This window comes from Struthio camelus, chromosome 24 (assembly GCF_040807025.1).
Source record: "Struthio camelus isolate bStrCam1 chromosome 24, bStrCam1.hap1, whole genome shotgun sequence".
NCBI classification, from domain to species: domain Eukaryota; kingdom Metazoa; phylum Chordata; class Aves; order Struthioniformes; family Struthionidae; genus Struthio; species Struthio camelus.
In genome coordinates, this window is record NC_090965.1 from 7,181,631 (window position 1) to 7,208,383 (window position 26,753).

General features: G+C 58.7%; 1 protein-coding gene across 1 annotated transcript; it reads left to right on the forward strand.

Moving 5' to 3' along the window:
• Window positions 1–1,726: 1,726 nt before the first annotated feature.
• TMCC2 (transmembrane and coiled-coil domain family 2) lies at window positions 1,727–26,684 on the forward strand. The gene is made up of 5 exons (XM_068918461.1): window positions 1,727–1,918; window positions 9,093–9,599; window positions 22,389–23,323; window positions 23,719–23,854; window positions 24,084–26,684. The coding sequence occupies exons 1-5, from the start codon at window positions 1,742–1,744 to the stop codon at window positions 24,393–24,395; spliced, it is 2,067 nt and encodes a 688-aa protein (XP_068774562.1). The 5' UTR covers window positions 1,727–1,741; the 3' UTR covers window positions 24,396–26,684.
• The last annotated feature ends 69 nt before the right edge of the window (window positions 26,685–26,753 follow it).

Consider the following 26,753-nt stretch of genomic DNA (forward strand, 5'->3'; position numbering starts at 1 on the left):
GCGGGGGCCGCTGGGAGTTGTAGTCCGATGGGGGGGGGTACGGGGGGGGGTGGCGAACCCCTGCAGCCGGCCAAGGCCTGCCTCACCCCGCCGCATCCTGCTCCTCCTCCTCCTCCTCCTCCTCCTCCTCCCCGCCGCCGGCGCCCCGCGAGCAGGCAGCGCTGCCCCGTCCCTCCGAGCCGCCTGGCGCAGTCCCCAAGCATCCCCTTTTCCAGCAGATGGAAAATATCCCCGATAAACACTTTTTTGTTGTTGTCCTTCAAGCAAACACTTTCCCAGGCATTTATTTTTAAAATATATTCCCAGTTGCTAGGATTTCTTATGAAAACAAAGCGCTATTTTTTCCAAGACATAAATCGTACCTCTAGACGAGAATTCCTAGGGGCTGAAATTCGCCTTTGCCCTTTGCTCAGGGTTGGCATGGGACTGAGGTACCATTTAAGGTCACTTGCGCTGCCTTGGAAGGCTTGGGTGGCGCTTTGTGCCATGCTAAGTGCTTTATTGTTACGATTCAGTCCAGAAGCAGCAGGCCCAGACCTTAATCCTGGCAGATCCTAAGCAGAGGCAACATGAGCTGCCGGTTCACGGACCGAGAGTCCAGCTCAGTGTAAAATGAAATGATGCTGGGAGGTTTCGGGAACTAGGGTGAGACCTGCAGAAAAAAATTGCACTGGGCTGTCATTTACCCACCCGTGAAGCAATTATAAGCATTATCTCATTGGAGCAGCTGGGAAAGGCCGGTTAGTTCATGCTCTTTAGATAACGCTAGCAGGGTTCTGGGAGGGTGGCTCTGGGAAGGCAAAATATTAGAGTTTAAGTCTCTCTTTGTCCCCAAACTTTTTTTTTTTTTTTTTTTTTTTGCTTACGTGAGAGGCCAATTTAGTGATGCAGATTTAGCGCCGTGGGAGCACAGCCCAGGGAGCAGCGTCGTCGCCGGCCACCGAAGCCCGGCCATCGCGCCAAGCCAGCCGCGCCCTGGCGCGCAGCAACCGGCTGCAGGCGGGCTGGGGGCTCGGGATGAGCCCCGGTGCCCCCAGCGAAGGCCGCCGCCACCCGCTCCGGCTGCTGTCGGAAACAGGACAACGCGGCGCGTTAAGCCCTCGCCCCTCATGCGGAGCAGCTGAGAGCTACGGCAGGGCGGACCGCGGCGGGCGGCCGCCGACCGGCAGAGCAGTGGGGAGGACGGGGAAGAATTAAAAAATTAAATTAAAAAATGGAAAAATAAAAATGTATGGTTTATATTCGGTAAAGATGTGTATTTTTAAAAGGAAAAAAAGAGAGAGCGCGCTGCCTCCGCCCCGGGCAGCCTGGCGCAGCGGCGCGGCTCGCCGGAGCGGCGGGAGCGGCCGGAGCGGCGGGAGCGGCAGCGGCGGCGGCGGCGGCGGCGGCGGCGGGAGGGGGGACGGCGCGGCAGCACCGCGCGCCGCGACAGCTCCTCGCCGCCGCGGCCAATGGGCGCCGCCGGCCCCGCCCACCGCCCGCCGCCATTGGGCAGCGCGGCCGCCGCTCAAGCCGCGGCGGCGGCGGCGGCGGCGATGCCGATGCCGATGCCGGCGGGCGCGGAGCCGGCGCGGCGCGGAGCCGCCGCCCGCCCCGGGCGCGGCGGGGCAGGCGCGGGCAGGGCGGCGGCGGCGGCGGCGGCACGCAGCCCGCGGCCCCCGCACCGGCCGCCCCGGCGCCGCCCGCCGCCGCCCTAACGGCCGCCGCCGCCGCCTGCCCGGGGGAGCCACGGCGCACCGGCATGAAGCGGTGCCGCTCGGACGAGCTGCAGCAGCCCGACGAGGACCCCGGCGCGGCGGCGGCCGCGGAGTCGGAGGCGCCCGGCCCCGCCGCCATGGAGGCCAAGCCCGGCGAGGCGGCGGCGCCGCCGGAGGCGGGGGCCGGCCCGCCGCCGCGCACCAAGCCCCCCGACCTCAAGGTGAGCCCCGGCGGCCGCCACGGCGTACCGGGGGGAACCGCGGGGGGGGGGGCAAGCGCCCCGTGGGGGCACTGCTGTGCCCGCACCCTGGTGCCTGCTCTGCTACAGGTGTGACCTTGGGGGATGGGGGATGCTCCCGCGATGGGGATGCTCCCGGGATGGGGATGCTCCCGCGATGGGGATGCTCCTGGGATAGGGATGCTCCCAGGATGGGGATGCTCCCGGGATAGGGATGCTCCTGGGAATGCAATGGTCCTACGATGCAGGTGTTCCTGGGAACGAATGCCATGGTCCCTGGATGGGGATGCTGCTGGCATGGGATGCTCCTGCAAATGCAATGGTCCTGGGAGGAGGATGCTGCCAAAAATGCAGTGGTCCTGGGGATGAGGATGCTCCTGGGAATGCAATGGTCCCAGGATGGGGATGCTTGGGGATGCTCCCAAGAATGTGATGCTTCCAGGACGGGGATGCTTCCAGGATGCGGATGCTCTCAAGGCAGGTTTGCACCAGTGTGCTCGAGCCTGAGCATCACTGAGGCTGCAGGCCCCCAAGAGCAGCAATAATAAAGGGGGGGGGGGGAGAGGCAGGGGGACCCTGACGACACCGGCGGCCCTCAGCAGGGAGCTGCAGGAAAGGTGACTGCATCCCATGGCAGTCCAGGAGGGGTCTCGTGGCCTTTTTAGGGGCAGAGGGGGCTAACAGAGCTGCTGCTCTGCAGAGGAGCTGAGCGGATCCTACTAAATATCCATCGGAGTCGCCCCCAGCACTGCGCGTGTGGGCGCTGCTCTGGGAAACACGAGTCAGTCTGGCAGGATTCGTGCTGCTGCTGCAGCTGAAAGTGGCAGCGTAGAAATGGCCCCAAGCCTGCTCCTTCTGTGTCTTTGGGCTGTGTCCGGTTAACGAGGAAAACGAGTTTCACTGCACTGCAGAGCTATGGGAAGGGAGCCGGTCCTCAGTGGGCTGGAGGCACTGGCAGGGGTACGAACAGCCAGAACGGGGTGGTCCCAGGTGAAGTTTGGGCAGGAATTTCCTGTTGGTTTGAATACAGAGCAGCTCAGATCCTCAGATATTCAACAGGGGCCGGCCGGCGTGGGACGCAGCGGGGCTTTTGTGCAGGGATGAATTTCCTGCTTGTAACTTCGATGTTTCCGGGCGCTGCAGCACATTGCTGCTGTGGTCAGAGTGTGCTCTTGGTAGCGCTTTCAAAGGCAACGGAAGTGTTGCTTCCACTCTTTGATTTCAAAAAGGGCTGGACAAAAGTAGAAAACGTCCCTAGTCACCCACATGCAACCAGGCATCCAGCATGGTAAATGCTCATTGTGAAGCTTTCCAGCAGAGCCCCTCAGCCTGTCTTCTAGCCTAGAAAGTCTTACTGGTGTGGTCAAGGTCATGCAGGGAGCTGGCATCATCCCACCCACTCCATCCCAAGTCCTTTTTCACCTGCAGTGAGTCAAAAAAGGGATGGAAAATGGAGCTCCAGGATGCACAGTGTGGCCTATGCTTTGAAGAACATATCATCGTGGTGATGACCAGGAAGCCCTAAGGGTTCTTTAGGTGGCACGTCCAGCTCTGAGCTGGAGCCCAGCCTTGTCTGTAACCTGGTCAAGCTCACAGCGCCATCCGTGGCCAAATTCCCATTGATTTTATCGATGCAAGTAGGATACCCTAATGCAGAATTGCTTCTCAAAGCATGTCTTTAAGCACATTTGTAGCTCAGCAATTAATTGCCTGCATGAAGTGACTCCTCCAACTTGCTGTGCAGGACAGGCTGCACAAAAACCAATCTCAGTGCTGCCCACAGCTCTGGTGAGCGCTGGGCCCTGATTCCTGGCCCTGCCACTGACCGACTGCACCAATTCAGTCACTTCACCTGCTGGTGCCACTTTTAGTGGCGTCTTTAGAAAGCGGACAGTAATCTTAAACGTTTTCCTGCCCAAAACTCCTCCTTTTCCTGGACTGCCTTCACTACGGTGAGGTCTGTTCACTGCTAGCAAATGAGCTGGTCCCTTGCCCCTGTGCACACTCTGCTGTCCACAGCTCCAGTCGGATTGGCTTGGAGCCACTGACCAAGGCCCACCAGTTCACCTCCCAGTGGATATCAAACAAGCATCGGATGTAAACTTTTGTTTGCTGCCAGCCTGAGACAGATTTGAGCTGGCAACCTGGAAACAGAAGGCTGCATTGTGTCGTCTCCAAACCCCTCACCCGGGCAGGTCCTCCCTGGCAAGTACATGGCAGCTTTCCTTTCGCCAGCCCCAATTTCAGCTCTTTTTTTCTATGAGCAACTGCTCCATTAGGAAAAAAAAAAAAAGAAAAAAAAAGTTCTGGCAAGGAGTAAAGCAGATGCATGACACACAATTCTGCTTAAAAATATGTTGGGTGGCAGAGATTTCCTGCGCTCTGCAGCAGAGTGGCTGGATCCATACAAAACACTGCAGAAGGAAACATCCAGGCCTTTTACTTCTGGAGACTGCCCGGCTGTCCCGTGGTGTTGCACCAGAAAGGCATTTATCACTTAGATCATCATTCCCCACGCATCTCTGATCTGACTGTTTTCCCTCGGTCTCTCTTTTCTCCCAAGTGGGCTGATCTGACAAGGGTGGCAAGCTGAAGCCTGACATAATGTCCATCTCTGGTGTCATGATCTCAGTCTTTGCGGCTCCTGCCTTTCCCTCCTTTTGAACCTGAAAGCCAAGACCAGCAATGAGTATGGAGGCACTATCCAGAGCCCTTCTTTTTTCCTGGGACCAGAGGAGGCACTCAGGGAAGCCCCGCAGGACGCGCAGCCCCAGAGCCGGTGCAGCCTGGCCCTGTCCAGAGCAGTGGGGCTGGGACAGCGTGTCCGGAGGGCTGCAGTGATCTCACAGCAGCATTTACCTGTAGCGGGTCAAGCCCGCAGTCCTTCCTTAGCTACTTTAATTTTTGGAAGCGCTATGAGGGGTCTGGGGAGCGGAGACCCACAAGCAGCCTTGGGGACTTGCCGTGGCAGCAGCCGCATGGGCTGGCTTGCCTCGGAGAGGATGGGGAGGACTCCTCCTCTCCTGTAAAGGTCACCGGTCCCCGTTATAAACCCTAAGGTACATTTATATTTAATCCCTCGCACGAACAATTTTCCAGGCATATTTTGGTCTTAAAAGGACATTGCCAAGGTGAGCTGAATCCCCTGTGGTTAGCGGACTGTATCTGCTGTCAAGCAGCTCAAAAAGGAACCGCATGGTCACTGGAACGGCTTCATCCATCATCTCCCCTGGACATCACTTCTCAAAAGCTCAGGGGCAGGTAGCTGCCCCTGAGCCCCTTGGCAGCCGGGATGAGGGCAAAGTCTCCCTGGGCAGTGCAGCAAAGATTTGCACGTGCAAACTCTGCTCCAGGTCTGGAGCTCGAGGGGGGCCGCAGTCCCCTCCTAGCTGGAACAATGCCGGGGTAATCCTTGCAGATGCCACAGATTTTATTCCAGATACGGTTTAATAAGGTCCATGTCACTATAGCGTTTTGGTAGCACATTAAACAGTATGACTAATGTTTGTCACATGCTTGTTCTCTCATCCTGGCCCCAAGAGGAGAAATGGATGTGGGGGAGTGCTTTATTTTCCACGTTAGACTATTCATATATTTCGCTTGGCGTTTGTAGCAGCTGGAGGAGAGGACCAGGTCCACACACTTTGCACAGCGTGATGGGGACTCGGGAGTCCTGGGGTGAGATGGGCTGCAAGGGTGCACCTGGGCTATCTGCCACCTTGGGAGGAATAATTCTGCCTCCAAAACCTCCCAGCCTGGCTGCTGAGCTGCTGGTAGGACCCACTTGCTGCAAGACCCATAGGAAATAAGCCATCATAACAGCTGCCAGTGAAGCCTAGCTGAGAAAGCAGCAGGAGGGCTAGAGACTGCCTAGGAGAGCCTCCTCTCCTGCTGCTGCTCTGCTCCAGGTGCAAGCTGTTTGATGTGCTGGCCTTCAAGTTGGAGGGAAAAGTTTTCCCTTCTGGCTTTCATCCCTGCTCAGTCCCACCGGACAGGACGGTCTCTCCTCACGGCCGTACAGTGCCTCCAAAGGCCCTCTAAGCCTTCGCTGGAGCCTCTGGGCAGATCTGGGATATAAATAATTAATAACAACAATAGAGTGAGACTTAGCGGCATGCAGCTGTGCTATAAGGTCACAGCAACAAGATCTCCTCGTCCATCTGAAACCCAAGGCTTCAGTGCAGGAGCAGGGCCAGCTGGAGAGCTAGAAACCCCTTTAGTGAGGAACAGGGAGGTTTCAAAGCATGCTGTCATTTCACAGCGGGCTGAAAGCACGGCCCTCGAGAGCTTTGTGCAGAGCTGGGCAGAGGATCATCGGTGGATAAACGCGTAAGGAGGAAGTAGAGAGCGCTGCCATGTCCAGCCCAGAACGATGCTCAGGCAAACTCTGCGCCTTTGACTTGACCCTGCCAAAGCCGGTAATAACTAAGGGCTGATCCACTTACAGGAGGACGTGAACTAGAAGTAGCTCGTTTGAAGTCCACGGAAACAAGTCCCTGCCGATGAGCAGGAGACCCTAGCTGTGTTAATTAAAAAGACACAAGAAATAAAGATATTCCTGTGTGTTTTACAGCTGTCTGCACAGAGAAATTAGCCTCCGTATCTGTTGCATCAGTTATTAAGCAATGGCTGTTCCAAAATAGTCTGTGTAGATGCTCTGTTGTGAGGTAGAGGTAGTTTCATTCCAGAAAAATGCCTCTGCTTTGGAAGTGCACTAATTATCCTAGAATAACACAAGAAAACAGTTCCCACATCAGCAGATTTTCTGTGATCACTGTTGCAGAATAGCTTGTTCCATGGTGACCACTTCATGCAATTCTTTAGTGCAGACAAGTCTTTAGTTTTAGAAGCCATAAATTTAGTGCAATCATACCCAGAACAGCAGTACTATGATTCCGCGTCTCCTCTTTCTGCTCCTCTTCTCCCTTCTTGCATGCAGATCTCTTACAATCCCATTGGGAGCCCTATCTGCAAAGCCCATGAACAGTTCTTTCAGAAAAGCTGGAAAAGACCCAAGGAGGAGGGTTTTTTTTTAAAAAAAAAAGGAAAAAAAGAAAAATCTCTATCAGATTGAGCTGTTAGGCCAAATACCCACGGAAAATGACTGGCTCTCACCTGCTGCAGATGTTGCTATAAATCTATCTTTTCCTTTTTTGCAGGCTTTGCTTTTATTTTGGTTTAGTAATCCTTAAGGATGGGAGTTGGTCTTTTCCTTTCACTTGGACCTTCTGAAGGGCTAAGCAAGAATCTGAGCCTATGTTGTACCCTTGATGGTAGAAATCTGTGGGTTTATAGTTATTACCTATCTAACACTGTCTCTGTTTCCATAGAGACTGTATAAATAGAATAAAATTTAAATCACAATTTCCTGGAGTAGCAGTTCAGCACCAGAGATTTGTTATGTGTTTCTTGGGAAAAACCAAAGGGTTATAATTCTTCATTATGAATGGATAACAAAAGGATTAAAGGTTTTGCCTACAGTGTTTAGTGGCATAGGATCTAAGTGCTATCACTAGCACCCTGATTCCTTGTAAATATTACAGGCGTGATGAGAATTAGGCCTGAATGAATTTGGACACTGTAGTACTAATGTCTGGGCTTTTTAAGAGGAGTCCTTCCCATACGGACATGAAATCCTCCAGCCATCTGGAAGCTCCTGGAGGTCGTGTCTCAAGCACAGCTCCTTTCCTAGAAATCAGGGCTTTTGCTGAGTGACACCGTGGCTGAAAGTAGTTCACAGTTCTGAGCCCACTTCACGTTTGTTTTCAAGCGTGAATAAATCACAGCGTTGCCAATACAGGAAATCAGCATCCCTGGGGAGAATCTCAGCCACCCTACATCAGGGTGAAACACCTCAAGTTCAACAGGGTTAGGATTTTAGTCCTAGAAGATAGGGTGCTTAGTTTAACTACAAAACGGAGCAGCAACAGCACAGAGCAAACTGGTACCATGTTATTTGCTGAGTTCCCGATAGCTGAGGCTGCTTGCAGAGGTGAGAGGATCTTCTGGTGTCCCAAGACACTGTTTACTTGCTGTCTGGGAGCAGTGATGGACTAGGAGATGTGCTCCGCTGGGAGCTGAACTGAGTCCACCAAGCCCATTTCACAGTGGTCACTGAGTGACCATCAAATGCTAGAATCCATGCTATCCATGTCCATGCTATTGCCTTGCAGGTAAGTGTGAACAGAGGATTGCAGAAGGCAGCCAGCCAAACGTGGATCTCTCATAGATGCAAATCTGGGCATTGCAATGACTCCGGGGAAACCGTGCTGTCTACCTGGCTGTAATCAAGAGAGCAATCTGTTCCAGCATCCATATTGCATGACTTCGCTGTGGCCGCTGCTAGTGGCCACTTGATTCCCAACAGCAAGTCACAAGAAAGCGGTCTTTTTAAAAGTCCCTGCACTCTGTAGGAAGTCAGTCTTAATGCCACTTGAGAGGAAGACCTGGAGTTGCCCTGAAGGAACTTCAAGCTTAGATGTCCCACAAGCAGGTTTGTTTTGCTGTGCTGCTAAAGACCAGTCAATCCCCAGAACTGGTGGCACTGGACCATGAGGTGCAGTTTCACCCTGGTAAAGCAAGGCCAGTCTGTTGTGTGATGCTCTTGGAGGCCATGGAAAAAATCACATGGGGAAACCTTCCATGTTTCCAAGAACAGGTAGCTCTTTGCAGTGAATCAATGGCTGAATCTCTGAGGCTGGGAGTAACCACAGTTTTTCTAGGTACAGAAAATACTGCTCTGTCCCACCCTGTCCGTAGGGTTGTGGTGTATTCAAGCAGATTGCATGGCATACCCAAACGCATGACCTGCGCATGGTGGCGTCTCCAAGATGCACCCTCTCCTGTACATTTCATGCATTGCTTTTATGCAACTCGTGTTTCCTTCCTACCTCTCTTGCTTCTTCCTGGCGTAGCCAGAGCTCAGAGACCTTTCTCTGGAGCAGGTAACAGGGGTTGGAGGTGCATCTCCGAGCCACTTTGCGTGCCCCTCCGCTCCGCGGGACGCGCACCAGCGGACGCTCCCTGGGCACAGAGTGGCAATGCTAAAGACAAGCAAACATCGCATGGAGGCTGGGCGCGCGGTGTGCCGCTGGGTAGGGCCATGCCGTCCATTCCTAACAGTAAGGGGGGGACTGTTTTCTCTCCTCTCCTGCAGAAAATCCAGCAGCTGTCTGAAGGCTCCATGTTCGGCCACGGCCTGAAGCACCTTTTCCACAGCCGCCGGCGGTCGCGGGAGCGGGAGCACCAGAACTCCCAGGACTCGCTGCCGCACCACCACGGCGCGTCCGACCACGACTCCCCCGACGAGAAGGAGCGCTCCCCGGAGATGCACCGCGTCTCCTACGCCATGTCCCTGCACGACCTCCCCGCGCGCCCCACTGCCTTCAACCGGGTGCTGCAGCAGATCCGCTCCCGGCCCTCCATCAAGCGGGGCACCAGCCTGCACAGCGGCAGCCGGCGGGCCAAGAGCGGCTCGCTGGAGCCCCAGCGGGGCAGCCCCCACCTGGGCCGCCGGGCCCCCCAGGACAGCAGCCTCACCGCCATCCTGCACCAGCACCAGGGCCGGCCCAGGTCCTCCTCCACCACCGACACCGCCATCCTCCTGGCCGAGAGCGGGGCCGTGTACCTGCTCACCGAGGACACCGAGGGTCTCGCCGATAAGGTAAGGCTGAGCCGCGGGGCTGCTGCCCTCTGGGGAACGAGCCCGAGCCAGGCGAGCACCTCGTCTCCCAGCACCCTCGCGGGGTGTGCTGTGAGCACGGACCATGCTGCGTCCCAATGGGAAAGTGAATAGTTCAGCGGGAGTCTAGTTTTATACGCCAGGCTCATACCTCCCGGCCAGCTGGCTCCTGGGCGAGAAGCGCCCTGGAAGGAGACCTTGCCCCGGGCGCAGCGTGCTTAGCTCTGTCTGCGAGGGCTCTGTTAATGCCAAACCTCAAGTGGGTTTTGGAGCCTGCTGGGTTTTGTGTTCCCCTTGGGCGAGATGAAAGCAGGAGCGTGCTGAGGCCCTATTCCCAGGGTGAGATGTGAGGGAGAGAGAAAGGGCTCGGGCCAAGAGCTGCCCAGGTCCTGCCTAAGGTCCTTAGCAGCAGCCAAGACCCCAACAACGAATGGCCTGGGAATGACACCTGAGCCAGCCCGTCACAGGACTGCTGAGCCACCTGCGCATCCCCTGCCCTTGTTTTTTTCATCCAAATTTTGTCTTGAACAAGCTGTGGCAGGAAGAAAGCAGGGACTAACAACGTAGTTTTTTCTCATGATACGGTAGACAAAAAAAATCCTATTTGAGCAGCTAATCTGTTGCTTTGCAAGGGGACCAGCTACACCTCTCATAGGAGACAGCTATTAAGCAAATGCTGGACCTGCTGATATTCAGAAAAGGGGGTACTTTGCAGAAACTGTGGGTTGGGGACAGAGGCCAGGGGTGCTGATGCTCCTCCCCATGTCACAGCCAGCAGATGTATTCAGAGAACAAACTTTCAAGGCTGGGAAACGATCCCAGCACCTCATCCCCTACATTAAGCATTAAACAAGCTCAATTAAAGTATAAGATATCCAGATCCTGGCCTTTTGCTTTAGCTACCAGACACCACATCTCTTCTAGGTTCAGGGGCAGAAAGCCCAGTTCCTCCATCTAATCTTCACTTCCCTCTGTCTCAGTGCAAGGACCCGGCTGCATCTGCCTGCAGCAGAGCACCGCAGGCTACAGCCAAAACGTATCCACGTTTGGAAAGCCATTAAGGACACCAGGTTGTTGGTTTGCCTAGAAGGGATGGAGATAAGCAAAGCTGCATCGTTTTGAAGATGCAGTGATGGGTGCCAGGCAGAGCAAGAAACGGAGTAACCATTTGCTGCGCATATTATGCAGGGGGCTCATCGTACCGAGCCCCGAGGAGCAGCCGGGTTGGTGCTGGTGGGATCGCAGGGCACATCAGGACACTCTGGAGCAGGACCCCCTGGTCCTGGGTGGGAGGAAAGCAGATGCAGCCCACACTGAGAGCATGGGGCGCAGCGGGAGCTGCTTTCGTCGCAGCCGGGCCCCAGCGCTGCTCCGCACGGCCGGGAGCAGGCTCCCGGGCAGCCGTTCTCCCTCCCGGCTGCAGCAGCTGCCTGCAGGGCTTTCATCTCCGCCAGCAGCATGGAGAGCGCAGGTGGGTCGGGTGGCTGCAAATTAGCGCTGTCCGAAGTGATTTTTGCATCACTCTGTGCATCGCTAATAGAGAGGATGAAATTTCCATCTAGCATTTAGCCCTGTTAATTATGAAATAGTTGAGATCAAGGCTGCTGCGCAGCACCCCACTGGGTCAGAGGAACCCTCTGGGGCATGGGAATGTGGTCCCGGAAGCTAAACCCATCATGGTACCTGCAGCTTCACAAGAAAGAGCTATCCAGGTCCCCAGAGACCGTTCAGGTTGTGAGTGTGAGGATCCACAGCCAAAATTTCTTTTGCTCTGCCCTGGGGACTGGCCTGATGTTTCACTGAGCCCGGGGCCCAGCCTTGGCCCCCCCTCTTTGGTTACGGCAGGGGTTCACAGCCGAAGCCGTTCGGAGCGGGACAAAAGCACCCTGGAAGGAGACGAGGGTGAAGCAGAGTTCACATCTGCTGATGGAGCAGCACAAAAAGGGGATGAATAATTAACTGCATATGACATAAAGAGAAATAAGAAGAGAGGTGATACTGTGGCCTTTGGGGGCAATGGAAAAAAAAGCTGTTTGGAGAAACAAGAGCTACGTGATATTCTCATGCCGTATTATTTTTCCATAGCCCAAAGGAAACCAAGCCACCCTGCCTGAAATGCAGCAGGTCTTCTTCTGCAGCAACTCGGCCGTTCCCGGGGCGCGAGCAGTGCAGCTCTGTGCACCCTGCTGCCGAGACTGGGAGACGTGCAGGGAGGCAGCAAGGGTTCACGCTAAACGGGGGGGCTGCAGGTGCTGCACCGCGTGCGAGCATCACCTGGAGGGAGAGGGACGCAAGCCAGCCAGCAAAATCCCCTTTTCCCATCCCACCGCAACACAAAATAGACGTCATCCGAACATGTTATCCCATTGCCCACCAGCTGCCCCTCTTTGCTGTTACCCAGCAAGGTGCTCATTTACCATACGCCGCGGAGAGCCTGGCAGTTTGGGGCCGCTGGAGCACGGCTTCCTGCCGGCAAGGAGCCCGCGGCCATCGGAGCGCCGAGCTGGCTGCCCCGGTGCCCAGCATCCTCCTCCGGAGACGGCTGCGGCTCGCCACTGCCAAATTGCTGTCCCTTGGTTGGGGCTGTAAATCAGCCCTCGGGCAGCATCTATGCAGACCGCAGGGCAGGCGGGAACCTCTCAGCATGATTAAAATGTTTGGTGCTTTCAGCCTAGTGACAATCAATCGCAGTGCCGTGCTCCGCAGGTTAAAGAAAACCTTTCTTCCTGGGGTTTAGGAAAAAAACCTCAGCAGTGCTGCGTCTTTGGAAAGCCTGGGTTACTCCGCTGCCAGCAGCTAAAGCCTCCAAGCAAACGTTCTGCAGAAAGCTAAAAAGCCAAACAAAAATCCCCCCCTGGCCACAGACCCGCCGAGAGGGGAAGTCATTGCGCGCAGCACCACTTACCCCCTCCTCGCTCACACAACGGGGCCACGAGCAAAGCCCCCCACCACCCCTGCTGGGGATGCACAGATGTGCCCCGCGGCTGGGCTTTTATCAGCTTCACGAGGGGCAGCTTGGGGCAATTTGGGGTTGGGTGCGCCCCTCGCTCTGCGGCGTCGGGCAGGGCTATGACGCTGGTCGAAAGGGTCGGAGGAGTTGCTCAGAGTCACTGCTGAGTCACGGGGAATTGCCTTTTCTGCTAGTTGGTTTGTTTTTGAAGGCTTTTGTTCTGATTTCCAGCGGCACGTTTGGTGCTGATGGAAAGTTCAGGGCGCTCAAACGGGGTGAAAATAATGTGAACGTGAAAACTCTCCGCTCTGAAAAAAAACCCCAAGCTTTTCACTCTCCTTCGGCAGCTCCCCCCACCGTGCGTGTGCAGGAGAGCGGGTCAGCCGCTGCTCCGGCCCGGGGGCTGCCGGGCCGGACCAGAGCCCGCGCGGGCTCCCGCAGGGCAGCTTCAGCCGCGACAAGCTGCGGCGGCACCGGTGCCACGTCCGGCGCATGCAAACACCCGTGCAAAATACGTCCGGCGCGTGCAAACACCCGTGCAAATACAGCACGGCCGTAATTCCTCCCTGCTGCACGGCGTGTTTCATGTGGTCCCTGCTCCGGCCAAGGACCTCCTTAGCTTTAAAACGTTGTGCTGAAGCTACTTATGTCCGTTTGTCCTGGTGCAAAATTGCACACTGATAGTGCCCGGTGAGCAAGGCCGGGGGGATGCACCGAGGTCACCGGCTCCCCCCGGGGCAGCCCGGCCGGCTTTATTCTCCCCATGCTGCGCTGCTGCCCGGAGGGATGCAGAGGGTCCTTGCAGAAGGGTCCTTTTTCACCCAGAAATCTCATGCTGAATTTTTCATTCATTGCATAACTGCCTAAATGCGGGAGCTGGATTAATCCCTTATGGGCCTCAGCCGGTGCTTTTCCAGAAGCTATTGATTCTTTCTTTTTTTTTTTTTTTTGAACTAAGTCCCTGCAGTAACCTCAGACGTGTCGCCGCCGCGCTCCCCCTGCTCGCCTGGGCTCGTGCGCGCCTCCGCTGCCGCGCGATGCCTGTTTTCTAGCGCAGATGCTCTTCCCTGCGGAGCCGCGGCGGGAGTCGCAAAGTGGCAGCAAGGGGGTGACGGCAGCCGTCCTGGCCCGGCCTGGGGCTGGCGGGCTCCTTAGGGGCCCCTCAGCACGCGCCGGAGCCACCAGCAACCGGCTGCTCCAAACGGGAGCAAGGCTGCCCTGCCCACGCCGTGCACGCCGCTCCCTTGCCCAGGCTGCAGAAACAGCCTAATGATAACGTGGGATAATTACGGAAGGGGGGGGATCGTCCCTTGCCTTCCACCTGGCGGCTGCAGGCAATTCAGGAGCTGCCTCGATTTCTGCAAGCCGAGGAGTGCGTGGTGCTCGCCCCGGCGGCAGGCGCAGGGGCCGGGCACGACCGGAGCCGCGTGGGCATCCTGCCTTGGGGACGCCTCTGCGTCGCCCCCGGCAGAGAGACCCGCGTTGGCTGGGTTGTGCCGCGCTTCCAGCCCGGTTTGTGCCGCCGTCGCCCTCCTGCCCCAGGGCTCCTGGCCGTTAGCTGGCATCGTTACCGCATTGCTCGGCCCCACCAGGCGCTGGGTCACAACTGACACGAGTGCAAGGGCTCAGCACCGCTCCTGGCTTCTGCAGCAGCAGCAGCAACAGCAGCAGCAGCAGCAGCAGGCGGTTTGGCTGCGCCCGGCCACGTCCGAGCCCGAAACGCCATCGCCGCTCAAGGGCACCCGCTCTCCGATCGCGCCGGGTAGGATTCACCCGGCTAAATTTAGACGTCGGCAGCGTCAGCGCCTATATCAGAGCTAGACCGAGTCCGGCTCCCTACATAGACTGAGTCCGGCTCGCTGTGCGGCTCCCATGCCCGGGCGCTGCCGCGGGGGCCGCAGCGAGTCTCCAGCCCGGCGTGGGCATCCGGCGGCATTGGGTTTCAGGGCGGGCGGGCGGGGGGGGCGGCTTCTCCCCTTGGCCGGCTCCGGTTACCCAGAACTCGGCACGGTCAGAGCCGCGCAGCGGGGGGCTCAGGCCGGCAGCGGCACGGGGGGCCGGGACGCTGCACCGTGCAGCTGGTGCAGCAAAGGGACGCTGCACCGTGGAGTCCCCGGCTGCGTCCGGTTGTGTCCCCCCCCCGTCCAACCCGGACAGACGGTGCTTGGCAGCGCTGGGCAGGCACTTCCCCGCGTCCTGCCTCGGTTTCCCCAGCTGCCATCCCGGGGCGGCGCCTCCTGGCTCTCCGGGATGGTTCTTGCAGCTCTGTGGGAGGTTTTGCTACCGGAGGCAAAACAGCACCCGAACACCACCCAGACTGCGGGGAAGTTCAAGCGTTAAAACCCCGGAGGAAGGAGCTAGAAGAGCCCCGCGGTGCCGGCCGAAAGGGAATAGCGGGAAGGATGGCGTAACGCTGAGCTGCCTGGGCCCGGCGGGCGGCTGCGGTTCAGGGGGCTCGGCCGGGGCGTTGCAGAGCGGGTCCAGCAGCTCTGAGCCCTCCGGCCACGGTTAACGGCGATAGCAATGGCGATGCTGCAAGGGAATCGAAGCAGACGGGGGGGAACTGCGGCACGGCGGCCTCCGCGGCGCGGCTCGCCGCTCGCCCTCCTGCCCTGCCTCCCTGCCGCGCAGCGACGGGGCCGGCCGGCCGCCCGCGCCGCGGTCCCGGCTGTGGCCGAGCCGGCAGGCCGGTGCCGTCCCTGCAAGCATGCAGGTGACAGGCTGGCGTCCAGGCTGGGGCGGGGGGCGCGGGGGGCGGCCGAGCCCCAGCCGGCGCAGAGCGCTCGGGGGGCACCGTCCGAGCCCACGCCGGCACCGGGGAGTCGGACGGGAGACTTGGACTTCGGTGCAGGCTGCCCCCCTCCACCTCCGGCTCCCGAGCGGGATGCGGGAACGGCGGCCTCTGACCGCAGCGGGTGGTGGGACCCCGTCGCCTCGCTCCCATTAGGATGCTGCTGTGCGAAGCAGGTTCAGAAAAAGCAGATAAGAGCTGCAAAGACAAAGATACCAGAGACTCCTGCTTAATTAATTCAGTAGCAGAAGACTATCAAGACTCTGGTACTGATTCACCCCCTAGCAAAAGACATTGTGTTCCCCAGCCTTCTTTGACATATGGCTGTTGTTTGCAGCCCACCACCAGCGAGCGCAATCAGAGGAGACGCAGCTCCTTTGCGACAGGCGGGCGCCGGGAGCAGCTCGTTGCCCTGCGTGTTTTGGCAGAGCGGGCAGCGAGGAAGGAGGAGCGGGCAGGCTGGTGGGACGGGGTCCGTTTCCGTCCCGCCGCCCTATCGGTATCTCCATCCGGTTGGACGCTGAGAGCAGGATTTGGCTCTTGGAGGCTGAGTCCAGCTGCAAGCTGCCTGCTGTTAGCAGCCCGGAAAGCCGCCGGCGGGGCGGCCTGGGGGTCTCTACCACGCTGTGCGGTGGTCCGTGACCCCGCCAACGAAGCATGAGCGCCGTTGCTGACGCTCCCAGGGCTACTCCCTCCAGTAAAGCAAGCACGAGGGTTTTTTCGGCCAAAATATTCTCTCAGTGTGGGCAGGGCCCTAAATAGCTTCTCCCTTATGGGCTGGTCACTGGAGCCTCTCTGCACCGATGTCCCTGCCGGTGACCTGCCAGCCCGTGTCGCGAGGAGCGAGGCTCCGTCCCCAGCTCCGCGCTTGAAAAAGTGCCTGGCGGCGCGAACGCGTTTGCCCGGAGCCGGAACCAGCCCGTCCCCAAAGCGTTTCCCCCGCGCCGGCTCAGCGGCGAGTCCGGACCAGGAAGGCGAGCGGCTCCGCGGGAACCCGCAGAGCGTCTTTGCGGAGCCGCCGGGCGCGGGAGGCGGGCAGCGCGCGCCCCGGGGCGCTCGGCCACGCTGCTTGTTGGGGCAGCAGAGTCGGGGAGCGGGCGCCGGGGGGCCCCCCCGGGCCCATGCTCTGCCGCAGCGACCGGGGCGCCCTCCTGCCGGAAATGCATCCTCCCGACTCCTGTCCTGGGAAAAGGATGTTGCTCTTAAATTCTCTCCTGGGTGTGTTTGTAAGTATCTCCCGCTGCTCTTCGCCCGCTTCGAGGCAGCGGCAAGGCAAGGTCAGGCTTTCGGGGATGGGGCGGGGGGGGACCGAGGTGGTACCCGGACGCCAAGGTCAGGCCGCGCTGGGGCTGCCCGCTCCTCGCTGGCTGCAAGATTTCAGGGCCGAGCCAAAAAGCGAGTTGCTCTGCACACCAGCTGCGTCAGGAGAAGCGAGAAAGAGGAGCAGTTGAGCTTGCAGATCTTTGCCTGTATCGGCGTCCTGGCTCCCGTCGATCTGTACGCAGCCTTCTCGCCCCGCTCGGGGACGCCCGATAGCACAGCTCGGCTATTTTCTCTCCTTTCTTCAGTACGTGCTTCTCCAAGCTAAGCTCCGGCCTTGTCCGCTCCTGCTAAGCCCCCGCCGGCCGGCGGCCGGGCGCCGGCGCTGCGGCTCGGCGTGCTGAAGGTAACGCTGTGCAGGCTCCCGGCTGCCGCTCATACCAGCTGCAAAGGGGCAGAGCAGGAGCCTAAAATTTGCTGCTGTGTTTGTGTTGCATTGCTAGGTGACTTGTCCCTTGTTGTAGTCGCTTGGAGCGGGATTTGGAGGCGGTCAGGGCCGGATTCTGCACCACTCGGCACTGGCACACGCCAAACGTGCTGCGATTTTGTGACGATCCGGGGATTTCCTTTTGCCCGGGAGCTGGGATTTATTTATTTCTGAATTTGCCTCTTACAGGCAGGTGTGAAAAACATAGCTACCACTCCTAACCGGTGGAGTAAATCTCCTAAGCAGAGTCGGTGCTAAGGATGAAGGGGAGTCCACCGCCACCATCTCGGGTAATTTGCCTTATAAAAAAACCCCAGTTTCCTCCTGGGAGCGGCTGGGAAGAGGAGAGAGCTCGAGTTGCATGCATGCACAAAGCAGCCGGGAGGCAGGGAAGTGAGCAGCGCCGGCCCGCACGAGGGATCCCGCCGGGTTAGCGGCCGCCGCCGCCGGGCTCGGGGCCGGGGCGCGCGGGGACGGTGCCGTCGGCTGGGCACCCGCGGGCGCGCCGGGAGGCAGCACCTGCCCTCGCAGCGCCGCGGAGGCAGCGGTGCACGTCGCCGGCGCCCGGGCGGTCGGCGCGGCGGCCGATGGGGACGCGCCGGGCGGCAGCGCGCTCCCGGGCCGCCCGCTCGCCTCGGCTGCACGGCAGCCACGTGTGTTTTCTGAGCTGTTGCTTTTTCTGAAAAAGACCAAAAACGGAGAGGTGCAGCTTAACCTCGGTCGTTTCGCCCGTCGGCCGGGGCTGCGCAGACGCTCTGCTCTGCGGTCGCTGTTGCTTTGGGGTTTCAGACAGGGACGGTCCGAGGGTTTGTGGGTTTAAGTTGTGCGTCCTGTAATCGCTGTGACTTGGGTCTGGCCCCCGCAGCGGTGGCCGCACCGGCCCGGCTCTGTGCTCGGGCACGACCCAGAGCCCAGCAGCAGCATCGCGGCTGCTCGGCGGCAGGCGCGACAGCCCTGCGCTTACGGCGCTGCGCAGCCTCTCCCCGCGCTCTGAAACCTCCGCTCCGGAGCTCACGAGAGCGTGTCGATACCAAAGCGCTCGGGTTTGCTTTCGCTGGGAGATATTCGTGGGGTGCGGAGCAGACCCGGGGCTGGGTGGACGTGCCCTGAGCTAGGAGGGGGCGAAACCCCCGGGAGCAGCGAGCCGGGCGGAGGGAGCTGCTCGCCTCTTTTTCCGCGACAGCCCCATCTCAGCCCCAGCAGCTGCCGGGAGCTGCAGGAGAAGCCGGGGCCGGCTCTGAGCCCTGCGCCTGGCCGCTCGCCTCTAATCCGGGCCGTAGTCCCTCCCTCCCTGCCTCCCTCCCGGCTGCTCCCGGGACTTGGCCGCGGCCGGCGCGGAGCTCCCCTCACCCATGGCAGCGCCGGCCGGCTCCGCGCCGCCGCGGAGCAGCTGCGGAGCAGCCCCGTCGTGACATGGAGGTAGGTCTTGGCCGTGGCGGATCTAGGAATAATCCCGCGGGCAGGATCGCTCCGGGCGGATTGGGACCTGCAGGGGCTTTCGGTAGCTGCGTTTCCGACGGTCCCTGCAGAATCGCATCCGGCGGCATGTCGTGCTTCGGTGCAGCAGAGCCGGGCTGGGCAGCTCTGACGGGAGGTGAAACCCGTAACATGCCTCCCTAGATTGTACAAGAGAAACTACTCTCAGGCCGGCGGACGAGCGCCGGGCGCTGCTGCCGTGCCCGGTGGTCCAGCAGCAATAGCAGGGGAGTCGGGGCTGAGCGCCGCTGGCAGCGGGCCGGTGCCGTGGTCCGCAGCCTGCGGCCGGGGACAGGACCCTGGAGGTCCAGTGCCTCCCAGTGTAACGCCGGGCTAGTCGCAACGACTGATGCACGGGACGGGAGCTGGCCCAAATAATGTTTAGGAAGTGCTTTGGGATCCCTACAGAAGCGGGGCCGTGGCAGCGGCCGCATTTAAAGAGCTCACAGCACAACCTCCCCTGGCCGCCAGCATCTTTTGACAGCTCGGTGGTACTTAGTTTTTCCATGCTTGAAGATGTATGTGGTCCTGCGCATCACCCCTTCTTCCCCGTGTTAAATTTCAGCTGTGAACCATGGTCTCGCTTTATAGTGAAAGTCCGTATTCAGGGTTGATACAAAAGAAGCCGCAATGTTAATAAATCTACTGCACTTTCTAATAGCTTATAACCCAGGGAAAACAGAATAGATCAGCTCATGAGTAAGTGTCTGGACCGAAATAAACCGCGCTTGAGAGTGAGGCTTTGAACTTTAGAATAATTGATTGAGCAATTTCTTAAAATGGGTTTAAGCCACTTCCAGGCTGTGGGCGCGTCGGATGGCTCCCCGGGGCCCAGCGGCTCCCACCTGCCTTTCCCTGCATCCCAGCGGCAGCGGCAAATAAAGCGGCGTTGCGTAACCGTGCCCTGCCGGAGCCCTCCGAGGGCTGTTTGCTCAGCTTCTTTGCTTGAGCCTTCTGCATATTTCTCAACCCAGCTCTCCTGGGTTGAACTCTGCTGAGAAGAATAATTTTTCCTCCTGCATCCTGCATCGCTCCCGCATCCCACATCACCCCCCCGCTCCCCCTCCAATCCTGCTTGGAAAAGCAGCCCTGGGAGACGAACGGCGGTTTCATTTTGATGTCCCTTCCAGAAGGTTTTCTGCATGGAGGGAAAGTGTGGCTTTTACTAATCCCCCTGTTAAATCCGCTGCACAGTCGTTTCGGCTTGCTGGGATTTAGCCGGCGTTGCTGGTTAATGCTGCAGGGATCTGTATCGTCTTTTTTTGTTGTTGTTTTCAAAGCGATAACCTGGTGGGGTTTCCATGTGGTTTGCCCCGGGCCGCGACGGCGGGCGCAGGGCGCAGGCTGCAGCAGCGGAGGCAGGGACGGTTTCTCGCTGCTCGCCGTGGTCCAGAGGAGCAAAATTTTATTCCCAAAATCACTTGGCATGGTGGAAATAGCTAGGGATCGGCCTCAGGATAAGTGAAGCTGGAGTGTGCAGAGTGCGTCGGCCTCCTCTCCGCCTGCACCGACCGCGAACCCCCTTCCCCTATGCTGCAGCTTTTAATTTTCCTCTCTGGCATCAGCTGGGGATAAATTTTTATCCTGCTGGCTCGTTTGCCACAGGGAGCCTGGTCAGGAGGTCGGGGAATCCACTGGTTTTCCCTTCCCATGCTAAGGAAACACTGATTGCCCGTACAGCATTGTCCACCCCTGCTCTGCCCTCGGCAGGCAGCACCCCGGCTTTCCGCTCCCCCCAGGTACTTTGCATGAGTGTAAACTTGATAAAAAAAGAGGAAGGAGGCAAAACCGGCTCTGCAATAATCGGGTATTTCATGGAAACAAAGTTTGAGCAACTTCTCCACTTTAATTGGCTCAGTCCAGTTTCCTGTTTTGGTTTATTTGGGGGTGCTTTTCTTTCCAAAGCTGGTTTTATCCTTTGCTGTATATAGAAATGTGCATCTGGGGGAAAAAAAATCAATTTGCTGCGACTTCCAGTGTCTGCCTGTCAATAAGAGACAAAAGCGAAACCCTTCCCGGGGCCCTGGGCTCAAAGGGACCAGCCCAACCAAACGCCTAGTTTGAAAAGTCTGCAGTTTTTTTGTTTTTTTTGTTTTGCTTTGAAAGTGCTGATTTAACACGGATGAAGCAAGTCTGCCACTCTGCCCGGAGAGCGGTGCGTGGGCTGGGGTTTTGCTTGTCCCTCTCTATGGCAGCACAACCCCTGGCTTATTTAAAATCCTACAACCCTCCCTGAGGCATCCCGGGTGGGAAGGAAGGCAAAGGACCTGCCGAGAGCCCGGCTCCGTTGCCACCGAGCTCCTTTGCTGCGGGTCGAGCGGCCACCGCGACGGGGAGGTTCATGAGCAATGTCCCGAGCGCATCCCCTCCTGCCCGTGCAAGGCATTTCCTGGCGACAACGTACTCCCAAGCAGTGATCCCTCTGCATTATCCCTATTAAAGGGTCATTCGGGGAAAGCATGATGGAAATGAGAAATTATTCAGGTCTGCCAATGGTATTTAACTTTCAAGCAGCTCTTAATTAGAAGCCAGGAGCCATTTATACAACCGCTGAGATTTGCATAAGAATCTACATATAAAACCCAGCAACTGGAAAGATTTGATTTTCAAGTGGAAAAGTAGCACGCTCGGCGTGGCGAACGCGAGGCCGGGCTCCCGGCTTATGTTCCAGGCTCTGCCGGTGGTTTTAAGTGTGGCCTCAGGCAAGTGATTTTCTCTCCCAATGCTTTAATTTTTCCATCTATAAAATGGAAATTAGCACGCACCCGCACTTTAGAGGTGGCAGACTGTGTTTGCAGAGGGGTCTGGAGCTGCCGGGTGAAAAGCCTCAGAAAAGGAAAGAAAAAGCTTTGTGCCGGAGAGGAAGGCGTCGCTGCGCCGTCAGACTTCGGCTAGCTCGGCGTTAGAAAGCGTCACTTCTACTTCGCCCCCCAAATCAGGGTTACAGCGGGGTTTCTCGTCTCTTTTTGTGAGAAAACCCCTGTGTGCGTCTATGCTAAAAAACAAAGCCTTGAAACGAGAATAAAATCCCTCCAGGTTGCTCAGTCCCTGCTCTCACAGCTTTTGGATGGGCGGTTCGGTGCTGGTTTCAGTTTCAGCTCCTCGCCGCCCCAGCAGCGTGAGTCAGGGGTGGCAGCGCAGGCGGGAGCCCGGCCTCACGGGAGCCATCAGGGGGCTCTGAGCCGAGCCCCGGCCCCTCTCCGGGTGCTGGTCCCCGCTCTGGGACGTGGAGAAACGTGGCTCGCCAGGGGAGCCTAGCTGCTTGCGTGAAAGGAGGCTGATACCAAAGGGCAGCGCAGAAATCGAACGGTTTCCAGACGCGTAACCTTTCTCACTTCTTTTTCCCTGGATGAGGTGGGATGTGCACGGCTGCTAAAAGCCTGGAAACACCAAACGCTGTTCTCAGTCTCCGCATGGAGCAAGGGAGGAGCATCAGAGCTAAACTCCTGGCTGTGGATGTTTCACATTTGGTTGGGCTGGTTCCTTCCAGCCCACTGAAAGCAATTGGCCAAAAAAGGCCCCTAAAGTGTTATTATTGTGTGGCTGCATCCTCTAACTGGTGTATTCCTGGGATGCCAATAAGTGTTACGGCTGGGAAAGGCTTAACCGAGCAGAAAAGATCCTACCTCTAGCTACTGCTCTCTCCAGTTGACTGCTCTGCTACCCTACTCTTCCCTCCTCTCTCCCTCTCCTGCCCATCGTGTCTCTTTTGCTCTCTCTCTGCTTTCCAGTGCTCTGGTAGATGAGCAGTTGCTTTGGTTTTGTCTCCCTCCGTTGAGCTTTGTCCCGATCTCTCTTTGCCTCCAGCTGGACAAGGGGGACGTGACCGCGCTGAGCCTGCCTTCCAACGCCGGCCACGGCGACGCCGACGGCAACATCTGCCTGGACGTCCCGGAGGGCACCCCGGATCCCCACCGGACCAAAGCTGCCATTGAGCATCTGCACCAGAAGATCCTCAAGATCACCGAGCAGATCAAAATTGAGCAGGAGGCTCGGGATGACAACGTGGCCGAATACTTGAAGCTGGCCAACAACGCGGACAAGCAGCAGGCCTCCCGCATCAAGCAGGTTTTCGAGAAGAAGAACCAGAAGTCAGCGCAGACGATTGCGCAGCTGCACAAAAAGCTCGAGCACTACCACAAAAAGCTAAAGGAGATTGAGCAGAACGGGCCGTCCCGGCAGCCCAAGGATGTCTTCCGCGATATGCACCAAGGCCTCAAGGACGTGGGTGCCAACGTCCGATCTAGCATCAGCGGCTTCGGAGGGGGCGTTGTGGAAGGTGTCAAAGGAGGGCTCTCGGGCTTGTCTCAGGCCACCCACACTGCTGTGGTCTCCAAGCCCCGGGAGTTTGCGAGCCTCATCCGCAACAAGTTTGGCAGTGCAGACAACATCGCCCACCTGAAGGACACGTTGGATGATGGGCACCCCGAGGAGGCATCGCGGGCTCTGAGTGGCAGTGCCACCTTGGTCTCCAGCCCCAAGTACGGCAGTGATGATGAATGCTCCAGTGCCACCTCAGGATCGGCCGGCGGCAGCAACTCAGGGGCAGGGCCTGGTGGCTTGGGGAGCCCCAAGTCCAACACCCTGGACAGTCACCACAATAACTTTGATACCATCCTAGAGGAGCTCCGGGAGATCAAGGACAGCCAGTCGCACCTGGAGGACTCCATGGAGGACCTCAAGGCCCAGCTGCAGAGGGATTACACCTACATGACGCAGTGCTTGCAGGAGGAGCGGTACAGGTAGGGCCCAGCAGCTGTGGAGGGTGGCAGTTCACATCACCCGGGGCTGACAGCGAGGCACACGGCGCTGGGACACACTTGCACACTTGTCCGTGCTGCTGACATTTTGCAATGGTTTGCCCTGCCAAGCCTTGCAAAGCGGGCATGGTCCCACTGCGATCTTCACTGCAAGACCTCCCAGCAGCGCCCTCGTCACTGGGGCAATGGGTGCTCAGCGCTGCGCTTGCGGGACGAGCTGGGGAGGAGGCTGGGGAAATGCCCGCTGCCCCTGGGAATCGGCCGTAACTCTACAGGCCGTGGTGCTGGAGGAGATGGGAGGGTTCGTGCATGCCGTGGGCCCCGCAGGCAGCTGGCACACCCCAGCGCCCCTCTCTCCTCCCGACCTCCCTGCGCAGGTACGAGCGCCTGGAAGAGCAGCTAAACGACCTCACAGAGCTGCACCAGAACGAAATGACCAACCTGAAGCAGGAGCTGGCCAGCATGGAGGAGAAGGTGGCCTACCAGTCCTACGAGAGGGCACGGGACATCCAGGTGGGCGAGCACGGGGCAGCAGAGGGAGCTGGGGCTGGAGCGAGCGGCAGGCAGTGCCTGAAAGGGGGTGGGTGAATAAGGGGGATCCTTAGCTAGGGAACTCGGTGGGACACGTGTGATGAGCCAGGCTGTGCCCCAGCAAGTCCTGAGTGGTGGGCACCAAGGGGCAGTGCAGGGACAGCAGGGATCGTCGCAGCGCGGGGTCCCTGACGCGGCCCATGCTTTGCAGGAGGCGGTGGAGTCCTGCCTGACACGCGTCACCAAGCTGGAGCTCCAGCAGCAGCAGCAGCAGGTGGTGCAGCTGGAAGGGGTGGAGAACGCCAATGCCCGGGCCCTCCTGGGCAAGTTCATCAACGTCATCCTGGCCCTCATGGCCGTGCTGCTCGTCTTCGTCTCCACCATCGCCAACTTCATCACCCCCCTCATGAAGACCCGCATGCGCATCCTCAGCACCGCCCTGCTTGTCCTCTTCCTCCTCTTCCTCTGGAAGCACTGGGACTCCATCACCTATTTTCTGGAGCATGTGCTGCTGCCCAGCTGATCCCCTGCCCCAGCGCTTCAGCCCAGGGGGCTTTCTGTTTCCTGCAGAGGAGAGGGTGGGAGGGGGGCTGGTGCGCTGGAGCCTTCGTTTAACTTCTTCATGCACTTGGTTGAGTTGCTTTCCTGACCCTCCGCCTTCCCTGCACCCGTCTGCGATCACGTCCAGCACCCGCAAGGTGGAGATAGAGCCAGGATCTGCCAGTCCTCTGGGATGTTCGGGGAGAGCAGGATGGAGACGGAGGAGGAGTTTCGGAGGGAAATGGTAATTTACATGTCATTGGGTTGTGCTAGGATTTTTTGGTTGTTTTTTATTGTCATTCTGTTGTCGTGAAAGTCTGTGGGAAGGAGGTCGTCTTCACAGCCCGCGTCGGGGCTGTGGGCAGGAAAGATTGAGCTGGACCAAGCCCAGCTGCTGAGGGACTTCCTCTGGAGAGCGGCTCTTTGGGGGTGGGTTGTCTTCTTTCTCCCTTGAAGACAAAGACGGCAAAAAAGCTCAGTCCCGGGATGCAGTGAAGCAAAGCGCGTGCGGGAGCAGAGAGCCGATGGCAGGTGGACGTCCCCGCTCCCAGCGGGCTCGCGGCGCGGAGGCAGCAGAGCCACACGCCACGCCAGCCGGCCGGACCCGCGGCCACCGAAGAGCCGCCGTGCCGGGCAGAGCGGGATGGCTGCGCGGCGCCGCGCGGTCGAGGGGGCCCGACGCCAGCGCGAGCATCAGCGCTGGCGCGAGTGACTTATCCTCCACCTCTTTCCCTTCACTTATTTATTTTCCCTTCCTTTGGCTTTAGTTGATCGGATCTCTTCAGGGACACCTGGACTTTCCAGCATCGCGCCTCTGAGTTTCACAGCCTCTGCAAAGTGTCGTGTGTGCGTGTGCGTGTGTGTGTGCGCGCGTGCGGTTTTTAATTTAATCTGAGACTCCCGTTTCCATTTGTGAAGCAAAGCTGGGAGAGCGGCGGGAGGAGAGCAGCTGCCTCCCCGGCCCCACGCAAGAGCACGGCATGCTGTCTCGGCTGTTTCTTAAATTATTTCATACATATATATTTATGTAATATATCTACACACACACACATATATATATAAATATATATATAAAAATATATATGCACAGTCAGCTCCTCCTCTGGTGCAGATGGGTGCAGCTCCGCTGACCTCGGAGGCCCTCGGCCACTTTGACTCAGCTGGGAATTTCGCCCTTAATGTTGTGGCTGAGACCCGCTTCCCAGCCCAGTGCGCTGGCCCGGGGCCCTGGGTGCTCCTGCAAATGTAAAGCCCCCGTGCATGCAAGGAGCACCCCAGGGCTGCTGTCGCAAGCGTTTTTGGCCTCCAGGCAGGAGCCGGCTGTCCAGAATCAGGCTCCGTTTTTGGGCAAGGGCTCCTTATTGTGCAGCGGTCGCATGGGGAGGGGTCCCACAGCGGGGCTGCGCTGCAGCTGCTTGCACTGACCGGGGAAGACGGCAAATCAGGCTGTGCAACAGGGCCGGGGGGGCAGAGGAGCAGGTCGTCGAGCCGGTTGGGGTACCGCTCCCCGCCACCCCCTGCCCTTGCAGGAAAGGACACCCGGGAGGTGGCACAGGGGCGATACCAGAGGCAGGAGAGCAGGGAGCCGGCTGCAGCAGGAGAGGAGGCGGTGCAAGCGGAAGAGCCAGCAGGGCTGGGGCTTGGGGTGTCACTGCTGCAGGGCCGCAGCCTCGCTGGAGCGAGCTGTCACCTCTCCAGCGCCTTCGGCAGGAGCGCGCCGACCCCGCGGGCTGCGCCGGGCTGCACCGGGAGGACTCAGCCCGGCAAGGGGCTGCTCCAGCGGCCAGGCGGGGCGGGGGGGAGAGGGCTGCTTCCAGCAAGCAGGAGGGCGAAAGCCGGTGGGGCTGGGAGTTACTCTCCCAAAAGGCACCTCGCTGAACACGGTGGCCTCTGGTCTGCAGCTGTCCTGGACCAGGCGGCTGCCGGGAGGGTCACGGCGCTGGCACCACCAGCCCCAGACACGTCTTTCGGGCTCTGTTCCTGGGGACAGCACACCCAGGCCCTGTTTGTGCTTTGCAGACGTCTTAGCAGCCCCTCTCGAGACCTGGGCTCCTCTGGTTCCCAGGGGCCCCGCGCTGCGTTTCCAGCCCTGCGTTGCTCCCGCCCGGGGTTTTTTCTGGGTATGGGCAGCGGGACCTGCACTCACGGCACCGGCTGCCCTGGCGAGGCGTGTGCTGGCAGGGCTGGGTCACTACCAGGTCACCTTCTATGCCATTAAATATCTGTAAAAACTAAGAAGTAAATAAACTTTGGAAGTCTGAGCTCTGTACAACCAGCTCCCTCTGCTGTTTGGCTTTGTCATCCTACAGAGCCCAGGCGCTGAGACTCCCGGCTGGAATTA